At 37.1% G+C, this 24,481-nt stretch overlaps 1 protein-coding gene across 2 annotated transcripts in view; it reads left to right on the forward strand.

Annotated features, from left to right (window-relative positions):
* RFX3 (regulatory factor X3) overlaps positions 1-24,481 on the forward strand; it is a 67,749-nt gene that overhangs the window by 38,643 nt on the left and 4,625 nt on the right. For both annotated transcript variants that reach the window (XM_061371488.1, XM_061371568.1), the window contains 9 exons: positions 7,665-7,786; positions 8,670-8,782; positions 13,018-13,130; positions 13,652-13,806; positions 18,640-18,737; positions 19,036-19,185; positions 20,585-20,793; positions 21,772-21,925; positions 23,998-24,040. In XM_061371488.1, the coding sequence (XP_061227472.1) occupies positions 7,665-7,786; positions 8,670-8,782; positions 13,018-13,130; positions 13,652-13,806; positions 18,640-18,737; positions 19,036-19,185; positions 20,585-20,793; positions 21,772-21,925; positions 23,998-24,040 (1,157 nt within the window). The remainder of the gene's footprint in view (positions 1-7,664; positions 7,787-8,669; positions 8,783-13,017; positions 13,131-13,651; positions 13,807-18,639; positions 18,738-19,035; positions 19,186-20,584; positions 20,794-21,771; positions 21,926-23,997; positions 24,041-24,481) is intronic.

A 24,481-nucleotide genomic window follows, 5' to 3' on the forward strand; every position in this document is an offset into this window, starting at 1 on the left:
AATTCAGGAAAGAAGTGGAAATCAGTGCATTTATTTGAAATTTCTTTTCATTTGGCTGGTATCACTGGCCTCCCATATTACCCTAAAGTGAAATATCTAAGATATGTCATTTACGAAACTCATATGTAGAGCAGTCATGTATCAGGCAAGACATCTTTAGAGCTTTTACCCCCCTGAAAAAGTTCCAGTTAGTGTACTAGTCATAATTTGTGGCCTTGGACACTACTGGCACATGGAAAACACAACCTTAGATTTTAAATTCAAACTCAGATACCACTTTAATCTGAAATTATTTTACTATCACTTCCAGAAGTAGTTACAGCACTAACTACATATTCATGGCATAATATATGGTCTTTACTATCTTGTGTGTAAACATGAGATGTGTCCCACTATGATCATATGGGAAATTCTTGTTACAAAAATCATCACAGGATTATATGATAAGAAAAGGTGATATTTTAAAAATATCCAAGCAAGCTTATTTTACGAACTTGCGCTCATTCACTCACAGATTTCATTCATTCATATTCAAAATTACATGTATGCACCAAAATGTATGCCACAATGGTCTTAACTACAATATTTTCTATGAACTTGTTTCTGGAGAAATTTCTGCAGTTATGTAATCATAATCACCTCTTTTGTTGTCTTCTTCATTCATGGTGACAAAATTATTTTAAATTCAAAGAATTCTCTTTAGAATTCTTAGAAGTGGATACTAGTTTTCTTTATTGTTTGCTTTATTATTTTCTTTAGCACCAGCATATGTCTTACATAGTTCCCTTATTTTCCTTACCTAGGTGTGTTTGGTGATATTTGCGTAACATTATCTTCATGTAGTATGTTCCCTGATTATATTTGAATGAAATCACACGTACAGCATTGTGTAGCAGTTAGTGGATACCTTCCTTTAACCAATGTTTTGCACATGCATAGACATACATGGGCAAGCACATTCTCATTCAAACTCAATTCATACCAATCATACCAATACTGTAGTATTCCTAGTATCTAATTTCAATGTTTTATATATGTCTGTATGTATTTCTTATCAATTATCCTAGTATATTGGAGAATTCTAGCAGGATTTATTAAGAGGTAACTAGAGAGCCAAATATAATTTGCATGATTAGAGTGACATTGCTTTTATTCAGCTTTATTAATATTTCTAATGCTGTTTTTGACCTTGCAAATTGCAGTCTGTATACTTTCTTTGTAGAATTGGTAGTTATACCAATTATACAACTGGTATAACTATATATATATATATATATATATATATAGGTATAACTGTAGATAGTTATACCAATTCTACCACCTCTATCAGATATATCTAATTGGATAAACACTTCTAATCTTTTTTGGCAAAAAGGACTTGAATGTGTGCTACAAAAATTTTTTTTTCATTCCTTTTCATAATTTGATGGTCACACACCTTTTCTATTTTCACAACTCGGATGTCCCAAAGTGGGTTTTTTGTTCACATTCAGAGTTTATTTGGGGCTTGAATTCAAGGGTCTGAGATTTATCGTGCATAAATTTCAGGTGGAAGGTACTGCTGATAGTTGCTTAGTCTTGGCTGTGGTCAGCATGAGCTGTGGGAGTATTCTTTTTTTTTTATTAGTAAGAAGTTAGCACAGATGCTGACCTGTCTTCCATCTGAGAGTGGTTTGGTGACAATTAAAAGACCTACAGCATCTTTGAACTGAAGAAATTAACAGTTAAGGACTTGTCTTGGATGGAAGATAATAGCTAACACTCTGCCTTTCAGCTGGACCTACTGTGAGGCTTAGACTTGCAAGGGGAGGCCTGGCTTGCCTCTGTTATCCTGATCCTGATTTTTCCAGGGCAGGAAAACCCAGGATATTTAAATGCTTTTATTATCCAGCAGTTCTGGGTCAAACATGGGGCAGACTAACAGTGAATGGGTGTCAGACAAAGATTGTTAGGAAAAAATAAAGTAACAACCAACCCAGATGCTATGCCAAATGTATTTGCAGTTTTAAGTCTGGCACTAAACTCTTGACACTTTAAAGTACAATCTTATTATGAAACCTCTTTCCCATAAGCATTCCTTGTCAGACCATTTAAGGGAAATGTATCAGAGATATACTTCTAAAGTCAAGTTCCATTTTTAGCCTGTTTTTATTTAGCTTTTCATGAGTAGAAGCTTTTAGCTCAGAAGCTGAATTATCTTTATGGCTTAGTCTAGGGAAATTGATACAGATACACTTGTCTTTAGAGAGTTCGTAACAATATGTTTTAAATTCTTCTTCCACAAGTAAACCTCCAGCTCTCCAATGTTAAATATATCTTCCAGTTCTGGCACGTAATGATTATACCTTTTTGCTTTCATTCATGGGGGACAAACATTCAGCTAAGATTCTTTTCTTTTTTTTTCTTTCTTTTTAGTATGTACCATTGTTAATCTGCATGTACTATTGTTAATCTGCAGTACATTATAACATTCAACTAACATATATTATTGCTCTAACCAGAAATAATGAACCACTACTTCCTGTGGATGCTGTTTAACCTATGTACTTATTTTATGTAGAAAACAATCTGTATTTTTCTACTGTTCTCTCTCCCATATTCATCTGTTTCTGAGATATACTCTTCAGTCAAACCTCACCCTTAAACCAAGACACTGAGTCTGAAGCATCATGTATTGATAGAACTTTTTAAAGGGGGCTTATGTTTATGGACAACATGGAAATTACACATTTTTATCATGGTATTCTTTTTGAAGATGCAGAGCAACAAACGCTGGCATCTTTAAAACCAGGCTACAGATTTCTTAAGATGCAATATCCTAAAATGATAACAAGAGAATATATGGAGATCTCACAGCAGCCTTCCAGTATCTGAAGGGGGCATACAGGGATGCTGGGGATGGACTCTTCATTAGGGACTGTAGTGATAGGACAAGGGGTAACAGGTTCAAACTTCAACAGGGAAAGTTTAGATTGGCTATAAGGAAGAAATTCTTTCCTGTTAGGATGGTGAGGCACTGGAATGGGTTGCCACTTCTGCTGGTGTTCAAGGACAGGTTGGACGAATCTTGGGTGTCATTGGTTTAGTGTGAGGTGTCCCCGCCCATGGCAGGGGGGTTGGAACTACGTGATCTTAAGGTCCTTTCCAACCCTAACTATTCTATGATTCTATTCTTATGAGTCAGATTTTTCAGAAAAATACTAATTCTAAGACTTAAGAGTAAAATCCAAATAGTGTCAGTGTGGCGGCAGTACAAGCAAAGAACAACATTTGAAGAAAAAAAATAACTAAAAAAGCTAGTGTCTGGATTTTGACTGTTTTGTGACTTTGTTAATTTGTTTTGACCTCTCATAGTTTTGATAATTTTCAGCCTGTTTCTTTGCCTTACTAACTTCATATATGCATTTCAAACCAAGCAGGCATTTATTATACTTTGTCTTTCTGCTTTAACTTGTCCAGGAATATGGACTGTTTGCTGCACATGAATTTTAATCAGGAAGTGGCTAATCTGTTGTGCAGTGAGAAAGTTTCTGTTACTAAAGTTACATCACAGACTGTGGAACTCAATGAAGTTGTATTCTAAATTAACTGCAAAGTGAGAGCAGTGTATCATTCAGTGTCATTTCTGAATTTCCTGATTCCGTGTTCTTAATTCAGTGGTTTAGTGTTAGGGTTTTTTATTTTTATTTTAATTTTTATAACTTTGCACAAATTGAAAAAAGTCTGTTGTTAATAAAAGACGTTGCAATCTTTTACTGTGTTTATGATAACCTATATAATATTCAAATGGTGTCGTTTCTGGGTCAAGTATCTTTAGGAAGCTGTAATATTTATGGAAGGTCAGTTTATTTTATTTTCTTCTCCCAGTCTCCTATCACCTAGTAATTTGAAATAAAAAGGTGAAAGATTAAATAAGGTATAGGTTAGTAGTGAATACAATAGAGAAACAGATTAAAAATCTGGTCACTCTTACCAGTTAGGAAATTATAACAATTTTCTTTGTATACCAAATATAGCTCAAGTTTAACTAAGAATTCTGGAGGACTGTTTGATGTCTAAGCTGCCAAAGCTCTACTTGTATATAAAAGACAGCAGATCTAAAGTTGTTAACCACCATCTCCTTATGTTTAATACAAAGTTCCTGAAAAAGATCTTTTTTTCTTTTTTTTTTCATTAAAATCAAAGAATAGTTAGGGTTGAAAAGGACCTTACGATCATCAAGTTCCAACCCCCCTGCCACGGGCAGGGACACCTCGCTCTAAACCATATCACCCAAGGCCTCGTCCAACCTGGCCTTGAACACTGCCAGGGATGAAGCATTCACAACCTCCCTGGACAACCTATTCCAGTGCCTCAGCACCCTAGCAGGAAAGAATTTCCTCCTTATATCCAATCTAAACTTCCCCTGTTTAAGTTTTAACCCATTACCCCTTGTCCTACCACTACAGTCCCTAATGAAGAGTCCATCCCCAGCATCCCTGTATGCCCCCTTCAGATACTGGAAGGCTGCTATGAGGTCTCCACGCAGCCTTCTCTTCTCCAGGCTGAACAGCCCCAACTTTCTCAGCCAGTCTTCATATGGGAGGTGCTCCAGCCCCCTGATCATCCTTGTGACCCTCCTCTGGACTTGTTCCAGCAGATCCATGTCCTTTTTATGTTGAGGACACCAGAACTGTACACAATACTCCAAGTGAGGTCTCATGAGAGCAGAGTAGAGGGTCAGGATCACCTCCTTCGACCTGCTGGTCACACTCCTTTTGATGCAGCCCAGGATACGGTTGGCTTTCTGGGCTGCAAGCGCACACTGCAGCTGGCTCATGTTCATTTTCTCATCGACCAGCACCCCCAAGTCCTTCTCCGCAGGTCTGCTCTGAATCTCTTCTCTGTCCAACCTGTAGCTGTGTCTGGGATTGCTCTGACACAGGTGTAGCACCTTGCACTTGTCATGGTTAAACTTCATAAGGTTGGCATCAGCCCACCTCACAAGCGTGTCAAGGTCCCTCTGGATGGCATTCCTTCCCTCCAGCGTATCAACCGAACCACACAGCTTGGTGTCATCAGCAAACTTGCTGAGGGTGCACTCAATCCCACTGTCCATGTCAGCAACGAAGATGTTAAGACCGGTCCCAACACTGATCCCTGAGGGACACCACTCGTAACTGGTCTCCAGCCGGACATTGAGCCATTGACCACAACTCTTTGTGTGTGGCCATCCAGCCAGTTCTTTATCCTCTGAGTGGTCCATTCATCAAACTGATGTCTCTCCAATTTAGAGACAGGAATGTCGTGTGTGACAGTGTCGAACTCTTTACACAAGTCCAGGTAGATGACATCAACTGCTTTACTGCTGTCCATCAGTTCTGTAGCCCCATCATAGAAGGCCACCAATTTGGTCAGGCAGGATTTCCCCTTGGTGAAGCCATGCTGGCTGTCACCAATCACCTTGTTGTTTTTCATGTGCCTTAGCATGGCTTCCAGGAGAATCATTCTTTGGTTTCATTTTATACGTGATTTCCTAGTGCTGTTGAACTGGTTAGATCTCAAGAGAAGTTACCTGTTACAGTGCCAGAGTTAAGAATTTTGCCCACCATATTTTATATAAAGCACAGTGGATTAATTAGGTGGATAATCCTGATTCTTAGCACCAGAGGATTAAGTTGGCTTTTATATTTTAATTAATTTTTTTTTTTCATAACTGGAAAACTCTTAGAGGCGTGTTATTCTGATGTATTCAAAACCATATTTCAGGAGCTGAAGGGTCAGTAAAATAACACATTTTGCAGAAAGTACTGAAACTATATTAAAGTATAGGTTTAGATATACAAATATTCCCAGAAGCTGATCTTCTGCCTGGTGTTGTAATGTATAATGAGAGGGAGGTTAAACATTTTTCTCAGATGAGCTGCCTGGATTGCAGATACATTCATCAAGTAATAATGAGTTTATCCGGAAAAGTTCAGTGACACCAGAGAGTAATTTTTTTTCTTTATTAGAAAAGTTACTGAAAGTTTCACTGTTGTCATCAGCATCAAAGGCTTTTGCACTGGACCACTGCAGAAGGTGAAACTTTTTACAAGTGTCCTAGAGATAGGATAGGTATAGGTGTCTTCTTGGTTTCTGAAAGCACTGAAGTTCCAGCAATTACAAAACTATTTGTTAATCAGGCCAGTCTTTCTGTAAAGAGTGTGTTTTCTGTCTGTCTTTTGTTATATACGTTTATGTCAGGAATGCCTAGAATGGATGTTTTCCAGAGGAACTTCTTTTTAAAGTAAAATCTCAGTAATTACATGAGGCAGTGGTGGTTTATATTTACTGGAAACAAAATTAAATGTTCCCAAAGTAATGCATAAAGAGTGACATTTCCTGTCACATTTCTGAAGTTAACATGGAGTTTTTACAGCCTGCACAGTTCCAATCTGAGGGATTGGTAAAATACACCTTAGCTTTGGTGTTTTTCTTACTTCTCTTTTCCAGTGGTTACAGTTATTTTCCAGAATTACAAAGTGTCCAAGGTGTAACCATCAAGACCTGGGACAGGGTGAATTTTCAGTTGTGTTGGAAGTGACAGGCATGATCTTCAGCCTGTTAAGACTGATCGTTGAGTCAACACTTGACCACCCAAATCAGCATTCCTGTTTGTATCTCTGTGATTTTTCTCCTCTATAAAAGATTCTGAGAACTGACTACTGAAGAGTTTAAGTTTCCAAGTAGCTTTCTCAGACCTTCTGTGCTTATGAGAGAAGTTTGTTGGATTTGAAAAGCCTTTACTATCCTCGGACAGTAATGTTGTTTTTTCTTAAGGCAATGAAATATTATTATTTTTGAATTACATAATTACTGGGAAGCCAAATTGTTTGGAAAGGGAAGCATTTGTTTCTTTTTAGTGTAAATTAGCTGGTCTTACGCTGCTTGTCCTCAACATAAAAAGGACATGGATCTGTTGGAACAAGTCCAGAGGAGGGCCACGAGAATGATCAGGGGACTGGAGCACCTCCCGTATGAAGATAGGCTGAGAAAGCTGGGGCTGTTCAGCCTGGAGAAGAGAAGGCTGCGTGGAGACCTCATAGCAGCCTTCCAGTATCTGAAGGGGGCATATAGGGGTGCTGGGGAGGGACTCTTCATTAGGGACTGTAGTGGTAGGACAAGGAGTAATGGGTTAAAACTTAAACAGGGGAAGTTTAGATTGGATATAAGGAGGAAGTTCTTTCCTGTTAGGGTGGTGAGGCACTGGAATGGGTTGTCCAGGGAGGTTGTGAATGCTCCATCCCTGGCAGTGTTCAAGGCCAGGCTGAATGAGGCCTTGGGTAATATGGTTTAGGGCGAGGTGTCCCTGCCCATGGCAGGGGGGTTGGAACTTGATGATCTTAAGGTCCTTTGCAACCCTGATTATTCTATGATTCTATGCTAAATTCTGCAATAAATTGGAAATGGGTAGTGGTGCTATAATATCACCTTTAGGTATTCTGTAATGCACTGTTAATGGTCTTGCTTCCCTTAGTAATTACTCTGTTATTTACAAAATAAATTAAAATGTGTTAATTCTGTTTTTACTTTTCCTCAAAATTTTATTTTGAAATGGGGAAATCAGAGTAAACACATATCGTATGATCTTATTTATGAACAAGTGGACAGAAGGGATAATTCTGTACACTATATTTTTATAGGTATAAGCCTATGCAGAAAGTGGATGGAGTTGCAGATGGCTTCACAGGAAGTGGTCAACAGACAGGCACATCTGTGGAACAAACTGTAATTGCCCAAAGTCAACATCATCAACAGTTTTTAGGTATGAAAGCAGGTTTTATAATACTGCATAATTAAGTAAGATGAACTTCATTATCACTTGAATATGAAGTCACATAAATTAGTTGCTTCTGAAGCTATCATACCCACTTAAAATTCTTACAACTGCTCAAAAAGTCAGTTAAATTGCATGTTCTGTGTTGTGAGCTTTATATAATATTTATTACACATCATATAACTATAAAAGGAATAAAATACACAAATTCTTTGTTTATGTAGCAAGACTGGTTGGTTGTGTTACTGCAGAAGATGTGGGATTATTTGGTTGGGTTTTCAAGTGCCAGATCTTCTGCCCTTACTTTGTTACTATTAAAATCTTTGAGAACATAAGGTTAGCATTAAAATGTTTTGCATCTTCCTTTCCAGGTATCTTTCAGTCCAGCATTTTTCTCTTATCAGCTTGTCTCTTGGAAACAATTTGTGACTCTGGCTCTACTCGAAAGTCTAGTAAATTTCAAATAAAAATGTATATTGAGTCTACTAAGCCCCATCATACCTGGCTACATAGAAACTCTTCAGCTGAACAAGAAAAAACTGTTAAAGGATTAATCTTTCATACACTGACATAGATATTTTCCTCCATCCTGTAATATTCTGAAAACGTGTGTTAGCTTTTTTATAGGTGTGGTATGTACATGAAATCTTTCTAAAGCCTTTAAGTATAATCTTATATTTTTTTCTGATTAAGAAATGTGGCTGAAATTATTTATAACTTTTAATATATGACAGGTATGAAAAACTTTTCTCTTAGAAAATTATGACCTTCTGGAAATTATTTCTTTGTATCATCCGTAATTTTTTCCTTAATCATACTGTAACTGGCACTATTAACAATAGCCTCTTTCATTATGTTGTCATGGAAACAGATGCATCTCGAGTACTTCCAGAATTTGGAGAAATTGAAATATCTTCTCTCCCAGATGGTACTACCTTTGAGGACATCAAATCACTGCAGAGTCTTTATCGAGAGCACTGTGAGGTATTTCCTGGAAATCATTATTTTTTTTAAAGTTCGTCTCTTCTAGTGAAGTACAAGACAGTAATGCCATATATTATTACAGCCATGTTAGTAGTATTCAGACTTCTCTCCCCACCCCCCACCCCCCCATTATTATCATTCGTAAAGACGTTTTTCTTTACAGGGGAGAAAAAGTATTATATAATAGACACTGACAATGAAATCTAGTTATGTGTATGTTTTCAGAGTGTTAAAGCAACTAATCTTCAGATTATACATACAGATTTTTGGTTTAGTCGGTAGGAAATTGCAGTGGTTTAAATCCAGCCAGCTACTAAGTCCCACACAGCCACTTGCTAATTCCCCCCCAGTGGGCTAGGGAAGACAATCAGAAGGGTGGAAGCATGAAAGCTCATGTATTGAGATAAAGGCATTAAATAAGTAGAGTGAAAGCTACACACACAAGGAAAACAGAAGAAGGAGTTCATTCACTGCCTCCAGCGAGATGAGAGGGGCAGGCAAGTGTTCAGCCGTCCCCAGGAAAGCAGGGCTCCATCATGCTTCCCCTGGTGCAGCTTGAGGCTGTTACCTCTTGTCCTGTCACGGGTTACTAGGGAAAAGAGACAGCTGCTTCATCTCTACATCATCCTTTCAGATAGTTGTAGACATGGATATGGTCACCCCTGAACCTCCACTTCTCCAGACTAAACAACCCCAGTTCCCTCAGCCGTTCCTCATAAAGCATATTCTCCAGACCCTTCACCAGCTTCATTGCCCTTCTCTGAACCTGCTTCACCACCTCAATGTCTCTCTGAAAGTGAGGGGCCCAGAAATGAACACAGTATTCAAGGCGAAGCCTCCCCAGTGCCAAGTACAGGGGGATGACCACTGCCCTGGCCCTGCTGGCCACACTATTGCTGATACAGGCCAGGATGCCATTGGCCTTCTTGGCTGCCTGGGCACAAGCTGGCTCATGTTCAGCTCTGTCAGTCAGCACACCCAGGTCCTTTTTCACCAAGCAGCTTTCCAGCCAGTCTTCCCCAAGCCTGGAGCATTGCATGGGGGTGTTGTGGCCCAAGTGCAGGACCCAGCACTTTGCCTTGTTGAACCTCATACCACTGGCCGCAGCCCATTGATCCAGCCTGTTTGGATCCCTCTGCAGAGCCTTCATAACCTCAGGAGATCAACACTCCCAGTGTTGTCCACACTCGACCCCCTCATCCAGGTCATCAGTGAAGATATTAAACAACACTGGCCCTAACACTGAGCCCTGCAGGACATCTGTTGTGACTGGTCACCAGCTAGATGTGATACCATTTACTACCACTCTTTCGGGTCAGCCATCCAGCCAGTTTCCAACCCAGGGACGAATCCTATTCAGGCCATGAACAACAAATTTCTTCAGGGGAGTGCTTTGGGAGACAGTGTCAAACTGTACAATCATAGAATAGTTAGGGTTGGAAAGGACCTTAAGATCATCTAGTTCCAATCCCCCTGCCATGGGCGGGGACACCTCACACTAAACCATGTCACCCAAGGCCTCGTCCAACCTGGCTTTGAGCACCACCAGAGGTGGAGCGTTCACAGCTTCCTTGGGCAACCCATTCCAGTGCCTCACCACCCTTACAGTAAAGAACTTCTTCCTTGTATACAGTCTAAACTTCCCCTGTTGAAGTTTTAACCCATTACCCCTTGTCCTACCACTACAGTCCCTAATGAAGAGTCCATCCCCAGCATCCCTGTATGCCCCCTTCAGATACTGGAAGGCTGCTATGAGGTCTCCACGCAGCCTTCTCTTCTCCAGGCTGAACAGCCCCAACTTTCTCAGCCTATCTTCATACAGGAGGTGCTCCAGCACTCTGATCATCCTTGTGGCCCTCCTCTGGACTTGTTCCAACAGATCCATGTCCTTTTTATGTTGAGGACACCAGAACTGCACACAATACTCCAAGTGAGGTCTCGTGAGAGCAGAGTAGAGGAGCAGGATCACCTCCTTTGACCTGCTGGTCACGCTCCTTTTGATGCAGCCCAGGATACGGTTGGCTTTCTGGGCTGCAAGCGCACACTGAAGCTGGCTCATGCTCATTTTCTCATGGATCAGCACCCCCAAGTCCTTCTCCGCAGGGCTGCTCTGAATCTCTTCCCTGTCCAGCCTGTAGCTGTGCCTGGGATTGCTCTGACACAGGTGTAGGACCCTGCACTTGTCATGGTTAAACTTCATAAGGTTGGCATTAGCCCACCTTATGAGCGTGTCAAGGTCCCTCTGGACCACTGAGTGGCCCACCTATCAAATTGATGTTTCTCCAATTTAGAGACAAGGGTGTCGTATGGAACGTGTTGAACACTTTGCAGAAGTCCAGGTAGATGACCTCAGCTGTTCTACCCGTGTCCATCAGTTCTGTACCTCCATCATAGAAGGCCACCCAATTACTCAGGCAGGATTTCCCCTTAGTGAAGCTATGCTGGCTGTTACCAAGCATCTTGTTGTTTTTCATGTGCCTTAGCATGCCTTCCAGGAGAATCTGCTCCAAGATTTTGCCAGGCACGGAGGTGAGACTGACTGGTCTGTAATTCCCCGGGTCATCCATTTTCCCCTTCTTGAAAATGGGGGTTATATTTCCCTTTTTCCAGTAATCGGGAACTTCACCTGACTGCGATGATTTTTCAAATATGGTAGACAGTGGCTTAACAACTTCATTTGCCAGTTCCTTTAGGACCTGAGAATGGATTTCCTCAGGTCCCATGGACTTGTGCATGTTCAGGTTCTTAATGTGGTCTCGAACCAAATTCTGGCCTATAATGGGCCCAAGGTCTTAATTCTCACAGTCCCTGCGTCTGCCTTCCAAGACTTGGGTGGTGCAGTCAGAGCATTTGCCGGTGAAGACTGAGGCAAAGAAGTCATTAAGAACCTCAGCCTTCTTCAAAACCAGGGTAGCCAGTTCTCCAGGTAGCTTCTGGAGAGGACCTGCTTTACTTAAGCTACTTAATGCTTTACTTACGTCCAAGTAGACAATGTCCATAGCCTTTCCCTCATCAACCTGCTGTGGCATAAACTTACCCACAGTCACAGTTGCTTTGAAATGTACCTTCTCCACTGTGGTCTTATCCTTGTGTCACAATCCTTTCAGAGGTATACGTTCTGTGGCACAGATATAACCGCAGCCACAGATGCTTTGAGATGTGCCTGTGCTGGTATGGATTGATTCACAGCCACAGAGGATTTAGGTGCCCTGTTCCCATGTGGACTCATCCACATTTTGACTCGAGTTTGCACTAGATTTCCATTCTGTCCAATACATCAGTGCAGAAACAGCAGCGATGCCCTGGCAATCTGCCAGCCCAGTTACATCACCATTGTTGTTATCAAAGTGTTCCCAGGCACAGCAGAGTAAGATGATCAGCAGTATGACAAGCACCAAAAGCAAAAGGTAGCCACTAAAGAGCAGTAGAGAGTAAAGGAAACAAGCACAGGAGCCTTCAAATTCATAGCTAAATAGCAGTAACAGCTATAAATTCAATCTAGCAAATTCCAGTCAAACCTGTCTTTATCTCAAAAACCTTCAAGCCCAAGTTGGCTTCAAATCCGGGCGCCAAACAGTCCTACAGAAAAGGCCTTGATTGTGTAAGCACTGCTCAGCAGTAATGAAAACATCCCTGTCTTATCAACAGTTTTCAGCACAAATCTAGAACATAAACCCATACCAGCTACTGTGAAGAAAATAAACTCTACTCCAGCCAAAACTAGCACAGCAATATAAATCAGGTTAAGTTATGATTTCTTATTTTATATGAAAAACAGTGATTTATTTTTTTTTCAATTTGAAGGAAACATTGAGATGTTAAAGCCACATTTGATAATAAAAACATTATTTTAGATTTATTTTTGAAGGTGCTTTCAAATCTGTGCTGAATTATGAAAATTAATGAAATGTCAGGTTTCGTTTGTATTTGCAGTAGCATTAAATATTTTCTTTGGTGAATCTTCTGATATGTTTGCATATCCATGCTAATTTCTACAGACCTCCATGGATGTGCAGTTCACCTTACTTAAGTCTCTGTGCACTCCAGTTTATACTGCTGGATAATTTATGGATATCAAAGATATTTAAGTGGACATTATTTATAACTTGAGGAATGTAGAGTTTGCCTTTGTTCCACTACTTGATGAAGGAAAAAAACCTGTAGGTCTAGATGGAGCTGGAAGTGGAGTTCCACCTTGGTGGAAGATAATCTGTATTTGTGGTTTATTTTCTCAGGCAATACTGGATGTGGTTGTGAATCTTCAGTTCAGCCTAATAGAAAAATTGTGGCAAACTTTCTGGCGCTATTCTCCCTCTGCTCCACCTGATGGCACTATTACTGAAACAAGGTCAGTAAATATTTCTCTTTGTTTACTGCTTCTTATGATAAGTGCCAAAAAAGAATAAAGTTTCTTTTACCTGCAAAGTAATAATTTGTTTCATATGATAATTTTTCAAATTAAATTTGTCTGACATTTTTTTATAGACTGAGTGTATGCCAAAGTGCAGTATTGAAACAATTGTGTCATCCATATTTTAATGTCCTTGGGACAACTACCGTAAAAGTGTCTTTTCACAGAATCACAGAATTGTCAGGGTTGGAAGGGACCTCTGGAGGTCATCTCGTTCAACCCCCCACACAAAAAGGATCATTCATAACCTTTTCATAATTTTTGAGCTATAGCAGAGCTGTGGAGACATTTTTTAAATCCATTTCCATATGACACAAGATGTAAAGAAGTTCTGTTGAGTGTTTTTGAGACATCCATGAATCTTAATTAAAAATGTACATTTTAACACACATTGGAGGTATTTACCTGCTGTGAATGCATTATCATTTGTATGTTTGCTACATTTTTTTTCACACCAGCAATCTGAGTGAAATAGAAAGTCGACTTCCAAAAACAAAGTTGATTACTCTGTGCAAGAATGAATCTATTCTGAAGTGGATGTGTAACTGTGACCATGTCATGTACCAGGCTTTGGTGGAGATACTCATTCCTGATGTCCTTAGACCTATTCCTAGTAAGTTGAACACTTGAAATATTTTGTAAGGATTTTTCTGCATGTGTGTTATGCTGATGGTGGTCTTCTGCCTCACAGGGCAGCATTAGTTTAAAAGTTAGGGAAGTATTATATATCAATTATCCTTATTTTTATTGTGTAGGCAGTTGTGCTGAGAGTTGATGTATACTTTGTATTTTAAAAGTAACTGAAAAAATTAGTACAGTTGGAAGATCTAGTTTTCAAGGTATAGTTTCATATCAAAGGCATTACACTTCCGGATGAAAGTGTTTTCCTTTTATGCTGGCTGTAGGCTATCTGATAGGCTTAGACATGAGCCCTGTGGCCCTGAGCCAGTGTGCACTAACGTCAGTTGATCCTTCCACTAAATTCAGCAGGTTTTACATAAAACATTACATATTAATCTTTGATTAGTCTGGAAAAAAAATGTATATGATCTTTATGATTCCATTTTTGGACTAACAAAAGTTAGTATTTTGTTCCTTATCAATAGCTGTTGAAATCAATATTAATTACTGTTAGACAATGAAAACTTAACTCCAAAATTTTAAATCCAATGTATTATTCCAATCTAACCGTTCTTTCTGACATACAACCTGCGTGAAAGAGTCAATAACTGCCCTGCCATTCAACCAGCTTTTTTTTTTATTTATTATTAGAATCCATCATTACTCCAGAAATGCATTTTTATGGCTATTTTTGATAGAAAATTAATCTATGTGAAGGAAGTTGAACTCCTTTGTAAAGCATTTATTGCCTCACACATGCTGTGCTAAATATTAAAAATAAATCATGCTAGCAACCCACTATACACCATATAACTCCTACCTATTATATCCTCTCCATGAAAAAACAGTAGTCACTTTGTAAAGTTAGATTAATATTAAAAAAAAATTAATTAAAAATTAGGGCCTTAAGGAGCTTTGCAACTAACAAAGCTATTTTGTTATGCTCTGAACACCCCTTCTGATATAATGACTCCAGCAGTAATAAGCACTCCATAAGAATATTTGCAGGTATTGCCTTGCAGAAAAGTTTTATTGACATTTTGCTTGTCAGTGAAATTAAATCAGGTTTTAGTAAATGACATGTAATACAAAAAATATTTGGAACTGGAAATGTATAAAATCTGAAGGTCAGTCATTTAAAAATGCAGTTTTACCTTTTTTTAAGGAGAGAGTAAATTCTTAAAGATCAACATAATTTGTCTTTCATCTGTGTAGCAGAATAAAGGAAGAATGTTTTCTGAAATACATGCAGTTATTGACAACCATTACTTATAGGAATTATTTTGCATTGGTTTATATTTAATGTGTTACATTTCTGTCTAATGACAATGCCAGTAAGTAGGATATTAATTTTAGAGTAATATAATCTATCAGAAGTGAACAGGTAATGATAAAAACCCCACAAATTTAATCACAGTATTTAATAGGTTGAATTAAAACTGTCTTCAAAGAGCACATCACTTTCTTAAGACAGTACGACATGATTTTTCATCAGACCTGCTGTCTCTTTGCTTTTCACTTGGGTCCCCTGCACAGCCTAGCAGTCTGTAGCATTTTTGTATAATAGTTCCTTAGTGTGTGGTGACCACCTGCCTTGTTACAGGGTTTCAAGAAAATGGGACACAAATAAGTAACATCAGTAATTGCAGGCACCGGGTCCTTTCATGTTATTTCTTTCTTTGTAAATTAGCACTCATATTTGAGTGCTGATACCTACTGTGTTTGACATTCCTGGTTTGGGGATGATTATCAGACTTCTTCAGGACAAATTCATCCCAAAAGACTTCTGCCTCTATTTTTTGAAACATGTAGTTGTTTTCTGCTTGGGAGTACACCCACTGAGTTACCTCTGGGTGACAGCTAATGTATTTTTGTATTTTATCTTTAGGACTAGCTAACTAAATGGCTTTTTCCAGTTTGGTTTCCTGTAGTGACAATTCATGCAAGTTCTCTCTTCACTGTTCAATATTTAAAACATTACTAGTTTTTTAACTCTTGCTTTTGAATTAAAGTATCTCCAGCCTTTACAAGAGACAAAGGGAAAGACTGGTTGTGCTTAATGGTTGAGTCTTAATAGTTATGGAGCTGGGTAAAGTAGACAAATTCATCCTTTTCATTGAGAAAATAGCAGTTCATAGGGCAGTTTGGACTATCTAGTGGAAAGGGGATTGTAAATGCTTTATCAAAGGCATGTGTATAATTTTTTTTTCCTGAATAAATGGAAAGATACCAAGAGCAGCTGCTCAAAATAGGAAAATATATTAATCTGTAAAGAGCTTGAAGTAAGAATATGATTTTTAAAGTTTTATCTTTTTTCATTTCTAAATCTTCAGTGCCTTACTGTGCTACTTAGCTGTGTGGTAAATATTATTGGAGTAGAGAAAGAATGACCATTGAGGAAAAATTGTTATGTTTTAACCTGTCTGAAATTTATCATCTGAAATGTTTAGCACCCACTGAATGCAAGAATTGCTGTGCATAAACTAGCAAAATTCCTTTCCTAAGAAAAGTGAAATTCTGTCCCTTTGAGTCAGAAAAAAAGACCATAATTATCCTGTGTCTTTGGCAATAGACCACAGCTATTATATCTTAGTATGGATTTTTTGCACCTTTACAAGTGACAGGATGGACAGTAACAAACTTCCCCGTGACTTAGTATATATTGTAGGTGGAGAAATTTATACTATACTTCCACAATTCCAGGAAGACAAAATTTTAAAGTACTGAAAGGCTCTAAAGCCTCTTTTCATGAGATTTACATATTAAAGGGGTTTCAGCTTAGAACACAAGCCTTTTAGGTGCTTATCCAAATCAAACTTTCTATTAGTAACTGCCACTGCAACATTATTTATTATGTGTCTGGTAACATTTAACTATCTCAGGCCATTCACTTTGCACCATACTCGTCATATGATTCTTTGAAAGTAAATTTTTGTTTTTCTGTGGTAAGCAGATGAATTTAAAAGCAGGCTTTGAGAATGTAGATACTTGAAGTTTTGGTAATGGCTAGATGTGTGCTTAAATATGAAGTATGAAAAAAAAATCTGTATTTAATATGATATCTCCAAAGCTCATTAGAAATTCATAGTTGTTCTGTACAATACTGATCCCTGATTAAATAATTTAGCTATTTTTTGTCTTCAGAATTCAATATTTCCTTCATTTGTTCCTTTTTCTTCCTCATTAAAGGCTGGTCTTAAGGCCTGAGCTGTTTTTCTGTATTTTTTTTTTGTGGAGATCACCATTACAGTGATGCAAATAGATAGTTGGGTGAAAAAGAATAAGGAAAGGAAATTAAAAGTAAAAAAGCAGTAATATTTTCCTTAAATGTCTAAGTATAATTCATATAGTGTTTATATTATTCCTTCCGCTTTGCATTTTCATATTCTGCAGGTAAGAAAATGTGAGTGAATACATAGTTAATTAGTGAGTGCACAGAAATAATTTACAAATCAGCACAAGAGAGCTGATTGGTGATTGTCAGGATTGAAGGGAAAAGCTTATTCTTCCTGTGGAAACCTCAAGGCAGGGGGAGGAGGAGAGCCATTACCATAGTGTGTTCAGCTAAAACAGATACTGTGTAAGATAAAATTGTGTTTAGCAAAGCATCCAAATGTATGGTCAATTACGTGAATTACTGACATGGATTCTACTGCTTATCACTGCAAATCTGAAGATGTGAAAAAGATGTCATAAAGAATACAATTTTTCTTGTAGTAAATTTACTCTGCTAATAGAAAGCTTCATTAAAAAGGGATAATCAGTAATTCAAATGGGAAAAAGGCATTTCTCAATGATAAGGTCTACCAGTGTCAATTTCTTACTCTACCCAGAGTATTCAGCCACATAAACAGTCTTTACTTGGACTATTTCTTCTCACATGTAGCTAAAATAGTTTGAAAATAAATATTATTTCCTCTTTCTAGTTTTTTTATTCTTCACTTTTTTTAGTTGCATTCATTTTCTACTAGTCTTTAGAAACATAGTGTTTTTCTTCTCGTTATCTCCTTTTTTCAGTGGTTTGAGTGGATGCTAGTATGTCAGTAAGCAAGTGGTAGGTAATGCCAAGTGAGGTTCTTATTACTCAGGAGGCAGGATTTTCTTTTTTCCAGGTGCAGTTCCTTGGGAAAATACTTCCTGTCCTCCTCCTTTGAAAAATTAAAACTTATATTTTGAGTAGTGCAGACTGCTGTAAGGACTTAAATTTCTCTCTTAAGTCTCTGTCAGCCACTCACTGGTTCTGTGAGTGCTATAGTAAAGAAACAAAAATGCATACAGATTCCACAGCCATTTGAATATTCTCATTTTCACTCAGTGAATCCTATATTTCAGTCCTATATTTTACTCATTGGCGATATACTTAAGCACTATATGTGCTTAAGAATACTTTGCATAGCTTAAGGTTATTTTGGGCTTATTTGAAGAAGCTGCAGTATTCCAGTAACTGGAATTTTTTCTAGACTTTTGCTGTTTATTATAGAGGTGCTTACATGAAATGGAAAGCTGAAAGTTTGTGGTGGAAGTTTCCATTACAAGAACAACTGCAATTACTGATGTTCTTCTGTAGGAGTGCCCAAAACAATACTGGTGGTCACAAACTTCTTGAAAGATTGTTAGGTGAGGAAGTTAGATCTTCTTGTTATATAAGACCTAAAATCATTATTGCATAATCTGTATCTGAATGAGGCATTTCGAGCCTAGACTGGATTTGCCTTTTATTAAGTAAAAGCACTGAACACTGAGTATGTAAGTCCTGAGGATGCAAAGCATTTCAAGACAAGTACATTGCTTTCTTTTCATTCTGTTTTTATTCTCTAATGCACAGGTGCCTTGACCCAAGCCATTCGCAATTTTGCAAAAAGCCTTGAAGGTTGGCTTTCAAATGCCATGAACAATATTCCACAGAGGATGATACAAACCAAGGTAGACAAAACTGTTGCAGTATTGTTCTTGCAGTGGCAAACCAAGTGGGCAGTAGCATCTAAAAGAAGTAGTATTTTAACTTCAATGCTAAGTTTCATGTTTAGCATAAAGAAGCAAATAATGGGAGAGAAAATAACCTAGTTTTGTAAAAAAAAATTGTAAGGAACACACTTGATCTGCTACATGGACTGAAGTTGTATATGAGGACTTGTTAATATAGAATATTAAAATGAAGGTCTGTAGAGCTAATCTACAGATAAAGAGTACAATACTTAAAAATAAGTTAATTTCTTCATAGGTTGCCGCTGTAAGTGCCTTTGCCCAGACTCTGCGAAGATACACATCTCTTAATCACCTGGCTCAAGCAGCCCGTGCTGTGCTTCAAAATACTTCTCAAATCAACCAGATGCTCAATGATCTTAACCGTGTTGATTTTGCCAATGTTCAGGTAAAAATTAACTTTAAATAAATTGCTTGCTTTTTGATTCTGAGCTTCACTTTTAGTTTTCATTATTCTATCAAGAAAGTGTGGTGAGAACATTTTACTGATTCATATATGCAATGATTCAGCCCAAATATGACAGCTTACACTTTAGGGAAGTAAGAGGTCAGAACTATTATCCATTTCCATTGACTGTCTTGAAGTCCACATATTCTTTCAACTTCTATGCAAATACAGAGCAAGTAGATTCTTAGAATGGGTACCATGAATGATGTCTTAGTAATGCATAACAATATTTTAGAATATTTAGCATAAATAATATTTTAGAATTAGATCTCAGATAATAGAGTAGGTTCTGAATGTCTCCAAAAGTTATTAAATGCACAGCATTGTTTTTAGTAAAGACTGTTTCAGTATTTCAGAGACAATACCATTAGTATACTTCAGCTAATTCTCCACATGTTTTTGTTCCTCTGAAGTAAAGTATTTTTAACTTTTGATCAGGAAAGGGAAATGTTACAGATTACTGGTAGTTCTGTGTTTGGCCATGTGAGTGAGTGTTTCAACATAATTGTTAAAAATCTTAACAAAAGTCAGTGAAGAGTACTTGACCAAAGATACCGTATGTCAAGAATTGTAGTACCTTAACATGGATACAGGATCGGTGAATGAGTTGTGAGGTGTTAGCACCAACTTAGCAGGTGATACCTAGAATTTAAAAATACGACTTGCAGTTTGTGAATCTTCATTTTTGTCCCTTACTTTCTGAATTGACAAGCTAGCCTTATTTAAACTAGATAACACTGAATAAATTGCTTTATTTCATGCAAAGTGTATTTCTCCATTTGTGTGCTGTTTCTGCTGTACTTTAAGTAACCTGAAATCTATCAATGACTGTAGTCAGCAAATAGAACAATACATGTTTACATACAAAGCTTTTTTCTATAAGATGGCATTACAGAAATTTTCTTTAAGCTTAGCTTCTCCAGAATGAAAGGAAACTTGCACTTAATTACTTGCTACTTGGTTTTTTTTAGCTATTCTTCCTGCTTGCTCTGAATTTAGTCCCAGAAAAATGTGACAGGTCTTGAATATTTCAGTAGAAAAATGATAAACAAGGAAAGTAGAAACCTTTTTTTGAAAATTAGTATGGAAAATGACAACATACTTGTGTCCATTCCATTGTTTGTTCTCATTTCTTTATTTGGTGCTCTTATATGTTATGCTTTTCCCACCCATTTGCTTTGAACAAAATTATGATAGACATAAAAAGTGCTTCTTAGTTTGTCTAGTGAGTGGGTTTTGTCCTTTGCATCCGATGAATTGTTTAATCTTTGAGAGAGAATTACATTCTGTGCTTTGGATTATGTATTGTTAAGTCAAGAGTTGCTATGTATTGTAACAGGAGCAGGCTTCCTGGGTATGCCAGTGTGATGACAACATGGTTCAGAGACTAGAAACAGATTTCAAGATGACTCTTCAACAGCAGAGCACTCTGGAGCAGTGGGCTGCCTGGCTTGATAATGTAATGATGCAAGCGTTGAAACCATATGAAGGAAGACCCAGCTTTCCTAAAGCAGCACGGCAGTTTCTGTTGAAATGGTCTTTCTACAGGTAGTATTTAATAGACTTCTAAAATATTCTAACTGTTGCATTATTTGCCAAATTTTTCATAGAAGTGTTGACAGATGTAATATCAGTGGGTCACTAGGTCATGAAAAATGTGTGTTTTTTTCAGGATACTCACTGTTCTTGTGAACTTGGGGATACTTGCAAATTGACAGGGACTTACATGATTCTTGCTTATTGTTTTGAAGGCCATGTGCAAAGGAATGCAGGTAGAATTTTGACCTGAGTTAGAAGCATAGTGTTTATTTTTAGGGTTAATTTTCATGGGCACACAGTTAATACACTACTTTTAATATTATTTATTAAAACACTCTTGTATGTATGTTTTTTACATAAGGAAACAAAACCTGGTTTTAATGTGTAAAAAGAACATTAAGACAAGCATTCCACATTAGCTGCATACTGAAAAAGTTAACCAGAGTAAACCTTGTTCTTTAAAAATGACTGTAGCAACTAGTTGCTGAAGATACCAGAATTTGTCAATATAATATATACACACAGCCTATCTTTCTGTAATCTTAAGTTTCAAAGTTTTAAAATCATGGCATTTAAAACCTCTGTACTGGGAAGGTGGACACAATGGACACTACTTAAGCATTAGTTTGTTTAAAATCAAATTGCTTTCTTACTGTTTTAGTTACATTTTCAATAAAGTTTTTCTTCAAGTTAGGTTTTACACATGCTGAAGTATTACACAATGAAAACGGAAAAATGGAGGAAAACTGGAAAAACAAACCAGTCTGGTAATGTCTTATGTAATGTGGTGTCTGACAATTCCTTCAGAGAAAGAAGCAAATTATTGTCTTTTCTGAATATCTCTTTGTGAAGACACTTTAAGTAAGACATCTGTGGATAACATTATTTTTTAGAATACTGGTTTTGAGTCGAACTGTCTACATAGATGAGTCTTAAAATGACTATGACATATAATACCTAAATATTTTTTTTTCTATTTTTGAATAGCTCAATGGTGATTCGAGATTTAACCTTGCGCAGCGCTGCTAGCTTTGGCTCTTTTCATCTGATCCGCTTGCTTTACGATGAATACATGTTTTACTTAGTAGAACATCGTGTTGCTCAGGCAACCGGAGAGACACCTATTGCAGTTATGGGAGAGGTAAGATTATATGTAAGAGACTAGGTTCATAGATGTAGTGATGAGTTTGAGTATGTGTCTTCACAAATTTTGTAAAAAAATATCAAGAATTGTAGGATTTTCTGCAATATAACAGTAGGTTGGGTTATAAATGCATAACAACAGTTACAAACTTGTTTTATTGGTTGATTGTCAGACTCCTAAAATCACATTGGATTCTAACAATCATTTATGAATGAACTTGCACCTTTACAAATCTGCACACAGAGTCATATGCACAGTTTGAAAAATGCTGATCAACATTCAACCTTTTTCCAGTCTTTGAGAACTGAATATCTTATGTGAAAACTTTAAAAAAAAAAAGTAATAGGAAACTGTTGTTTACATGGTTGTGTTTTGAAATCCTGCAAGTGAGCTGAGTACTCCTATTGACTTGAGAAGGATGGCTTACATGCAAAATTTTGGCTTGTACAGTACTGTTTACACACATGTAATAAAACCAGCACAGACCTACATAAAGGTTTGCAACAGTTGGTATTCAGAAATGTGATTATTGGTTTAAAAAACACAGAGTATCAATTCACAACCAGTTTCTCATACTTATCTATGGCATCTGCTAGGCAGAGTTCATCTCATCCCTCTTTTCCATTAGTTCATCTAACCTTTTGTTTTGAGTGAGAGATGAATTGTCATCAAAGAATTGCACTTCAAAAGTGCTGGAAAACAGATATATTTTAAAATGTGCTAGATAGTTAATGGCACAGATTTGTTACATTTTTACACTTGAAAGCCACTATTATGTTCTATATTACTGTTAAATTGCAAGTCATGTTGTGGATTCACTTAGCATGAGGTTATCATTCTTCCCTCAAGATACACTGATAGACTCATTTAATACTGTAAATAGATGCTATACTTTGAAGAGAAATTGGAAATCTCAGATTTATTTGTCAAAAGATTTTATATTCTGTGTCACAACATGCTTCAGAAAATCTAAATAACATTGTTTCTGCTTAGTGACCCACTAATTGTATATTTGCTGAATATCTGCCTTACATTTACAGTACTACAGTTACTACATTCTTGTCCTCTTAAGAGACACTGTATATGCTGGACATAAATGTAGTGTAGAGTCTTCTAAAAAGTTTATATAGGTTGACGGTGGAGATATTATGAGGAATTAAGTAATATAAAATTTTTGGAGGTGAAAGGGGCAGAATAGAATTAATAAATATTCATTAAATATTTCATATTTAGTGGGTTTATGTTTCTGTATGTTCAATAACTGTTATTGAAATAAATGAGGAACTGTAAGAATGTGGTTCAACAAACACATTAAGACAGTATAAACTGGTGTTGCAGCTGAGCAAAACATTCTCCTTTGTCTTCCTTCCTCTTCTCCCAGCTCTGGATGCACATATTGGCAAAACTCCTCTGAAAAAGACTGGCATTATCATGTATGGCTGGAAATGTATCTATCTAAATAATGTAATTCTTTCATTTGAGATTCATTGACGGCATTTTGCTCTGCCAGTTCTTAGTTAAAAGAAACTTAAAGGATTCAGGAGAGGAGAGGGAGGAAGGTTGTATATCTAGATCATGAGCAACTTTTTTTGAAGATTTTTTTTTTTTTTTTTTTGTAAGGAAAATCACAAGACTGCAAACCCTTTTTCAGCAGTAACTTTCATCTGCCTCACAGGTAGATTTGCAACACTCTGAAATACCTTCATTTTTGTTCCAGGACAATTCAAGTTGTCTCTGAGAAATTTTAGAAAGAGGTTTTTGTTAAAAACATTGTTGTCAGTTCAGAATGGATATCCATCATAATTCATGGCTTTATACAGCACATAAATAGCTCACTTTTAGCAACGATGGCTGTGATGAAGTAATCTTAAAAAAATTTGTCATCCCCCATTCTAACTTTTGAGGGGTTTAGTGGTAATTATCTTAATACCTACAAGACTAGGAAGAAATGGAAAATGAATTGCTGCAGAATGGATGTGGCTGCAAAGAAGATCTGCTCCATCATGGATGCTGTAAGTTCACAATTTGCTTAAGACTGTGTCCAGGTTTTTTTATCGTTTCTTTTGCAGTTTGGTGATATAAATGCTGTGTCCCCTGGAAATATGGATAAAGGTAAGGATTTTAATCTCTCCTGTGTATAAAGCTAATGTGTCTCTGAGCAAAATAAGTTCTTATTTTTTAAAAATACAGTAAAACAGAATTTAGAGCTGTATCATGTTTTAAAGTACATATAAATATTACATGGATTAATTAATAAATTATATGGATACAGTTAGCTATCTATGTAATGTGCAGCATATAATAATAATTAGAATATTATACATTTGTTTGAAAATAAAGACTATATTTCAAAAATGCTTATAATTAACACAAGAAATATTCAGATTTTTACAGAGTTTAGTTGTATCTGATGGGACAAAGGAGGGTAATGTGGGAAGAAAGACAGGAGTATGCTTATATCTATTTTATCTGTAGTAAATATTCTGCTAAGTGAAAAAGGCAAAATTTCATGCATGTAGTTATCAGATAACTTGTCAGTAAAAAGGGTAGAAA

The sequence above is a fragment of the Neopsephotus bourkii genome, unplaced genomic scaffold (genome assembly GCF_033783945.1).
Source record: "Neopsephotus bourkii isolate Nb327-2 ecotype Australia unplaced genomic scaffold, CSIRO-AGI_Nbou_v1 NB_14, whole genome shotgun sequence".
Taxonomy (NCBI): domain Eukaryota; kingdom Metazoa; phylum Chordata; class Aves; order Psittaciformes; family Psittacidae; genus Neopsephotus; species Neopsephotus bourkii.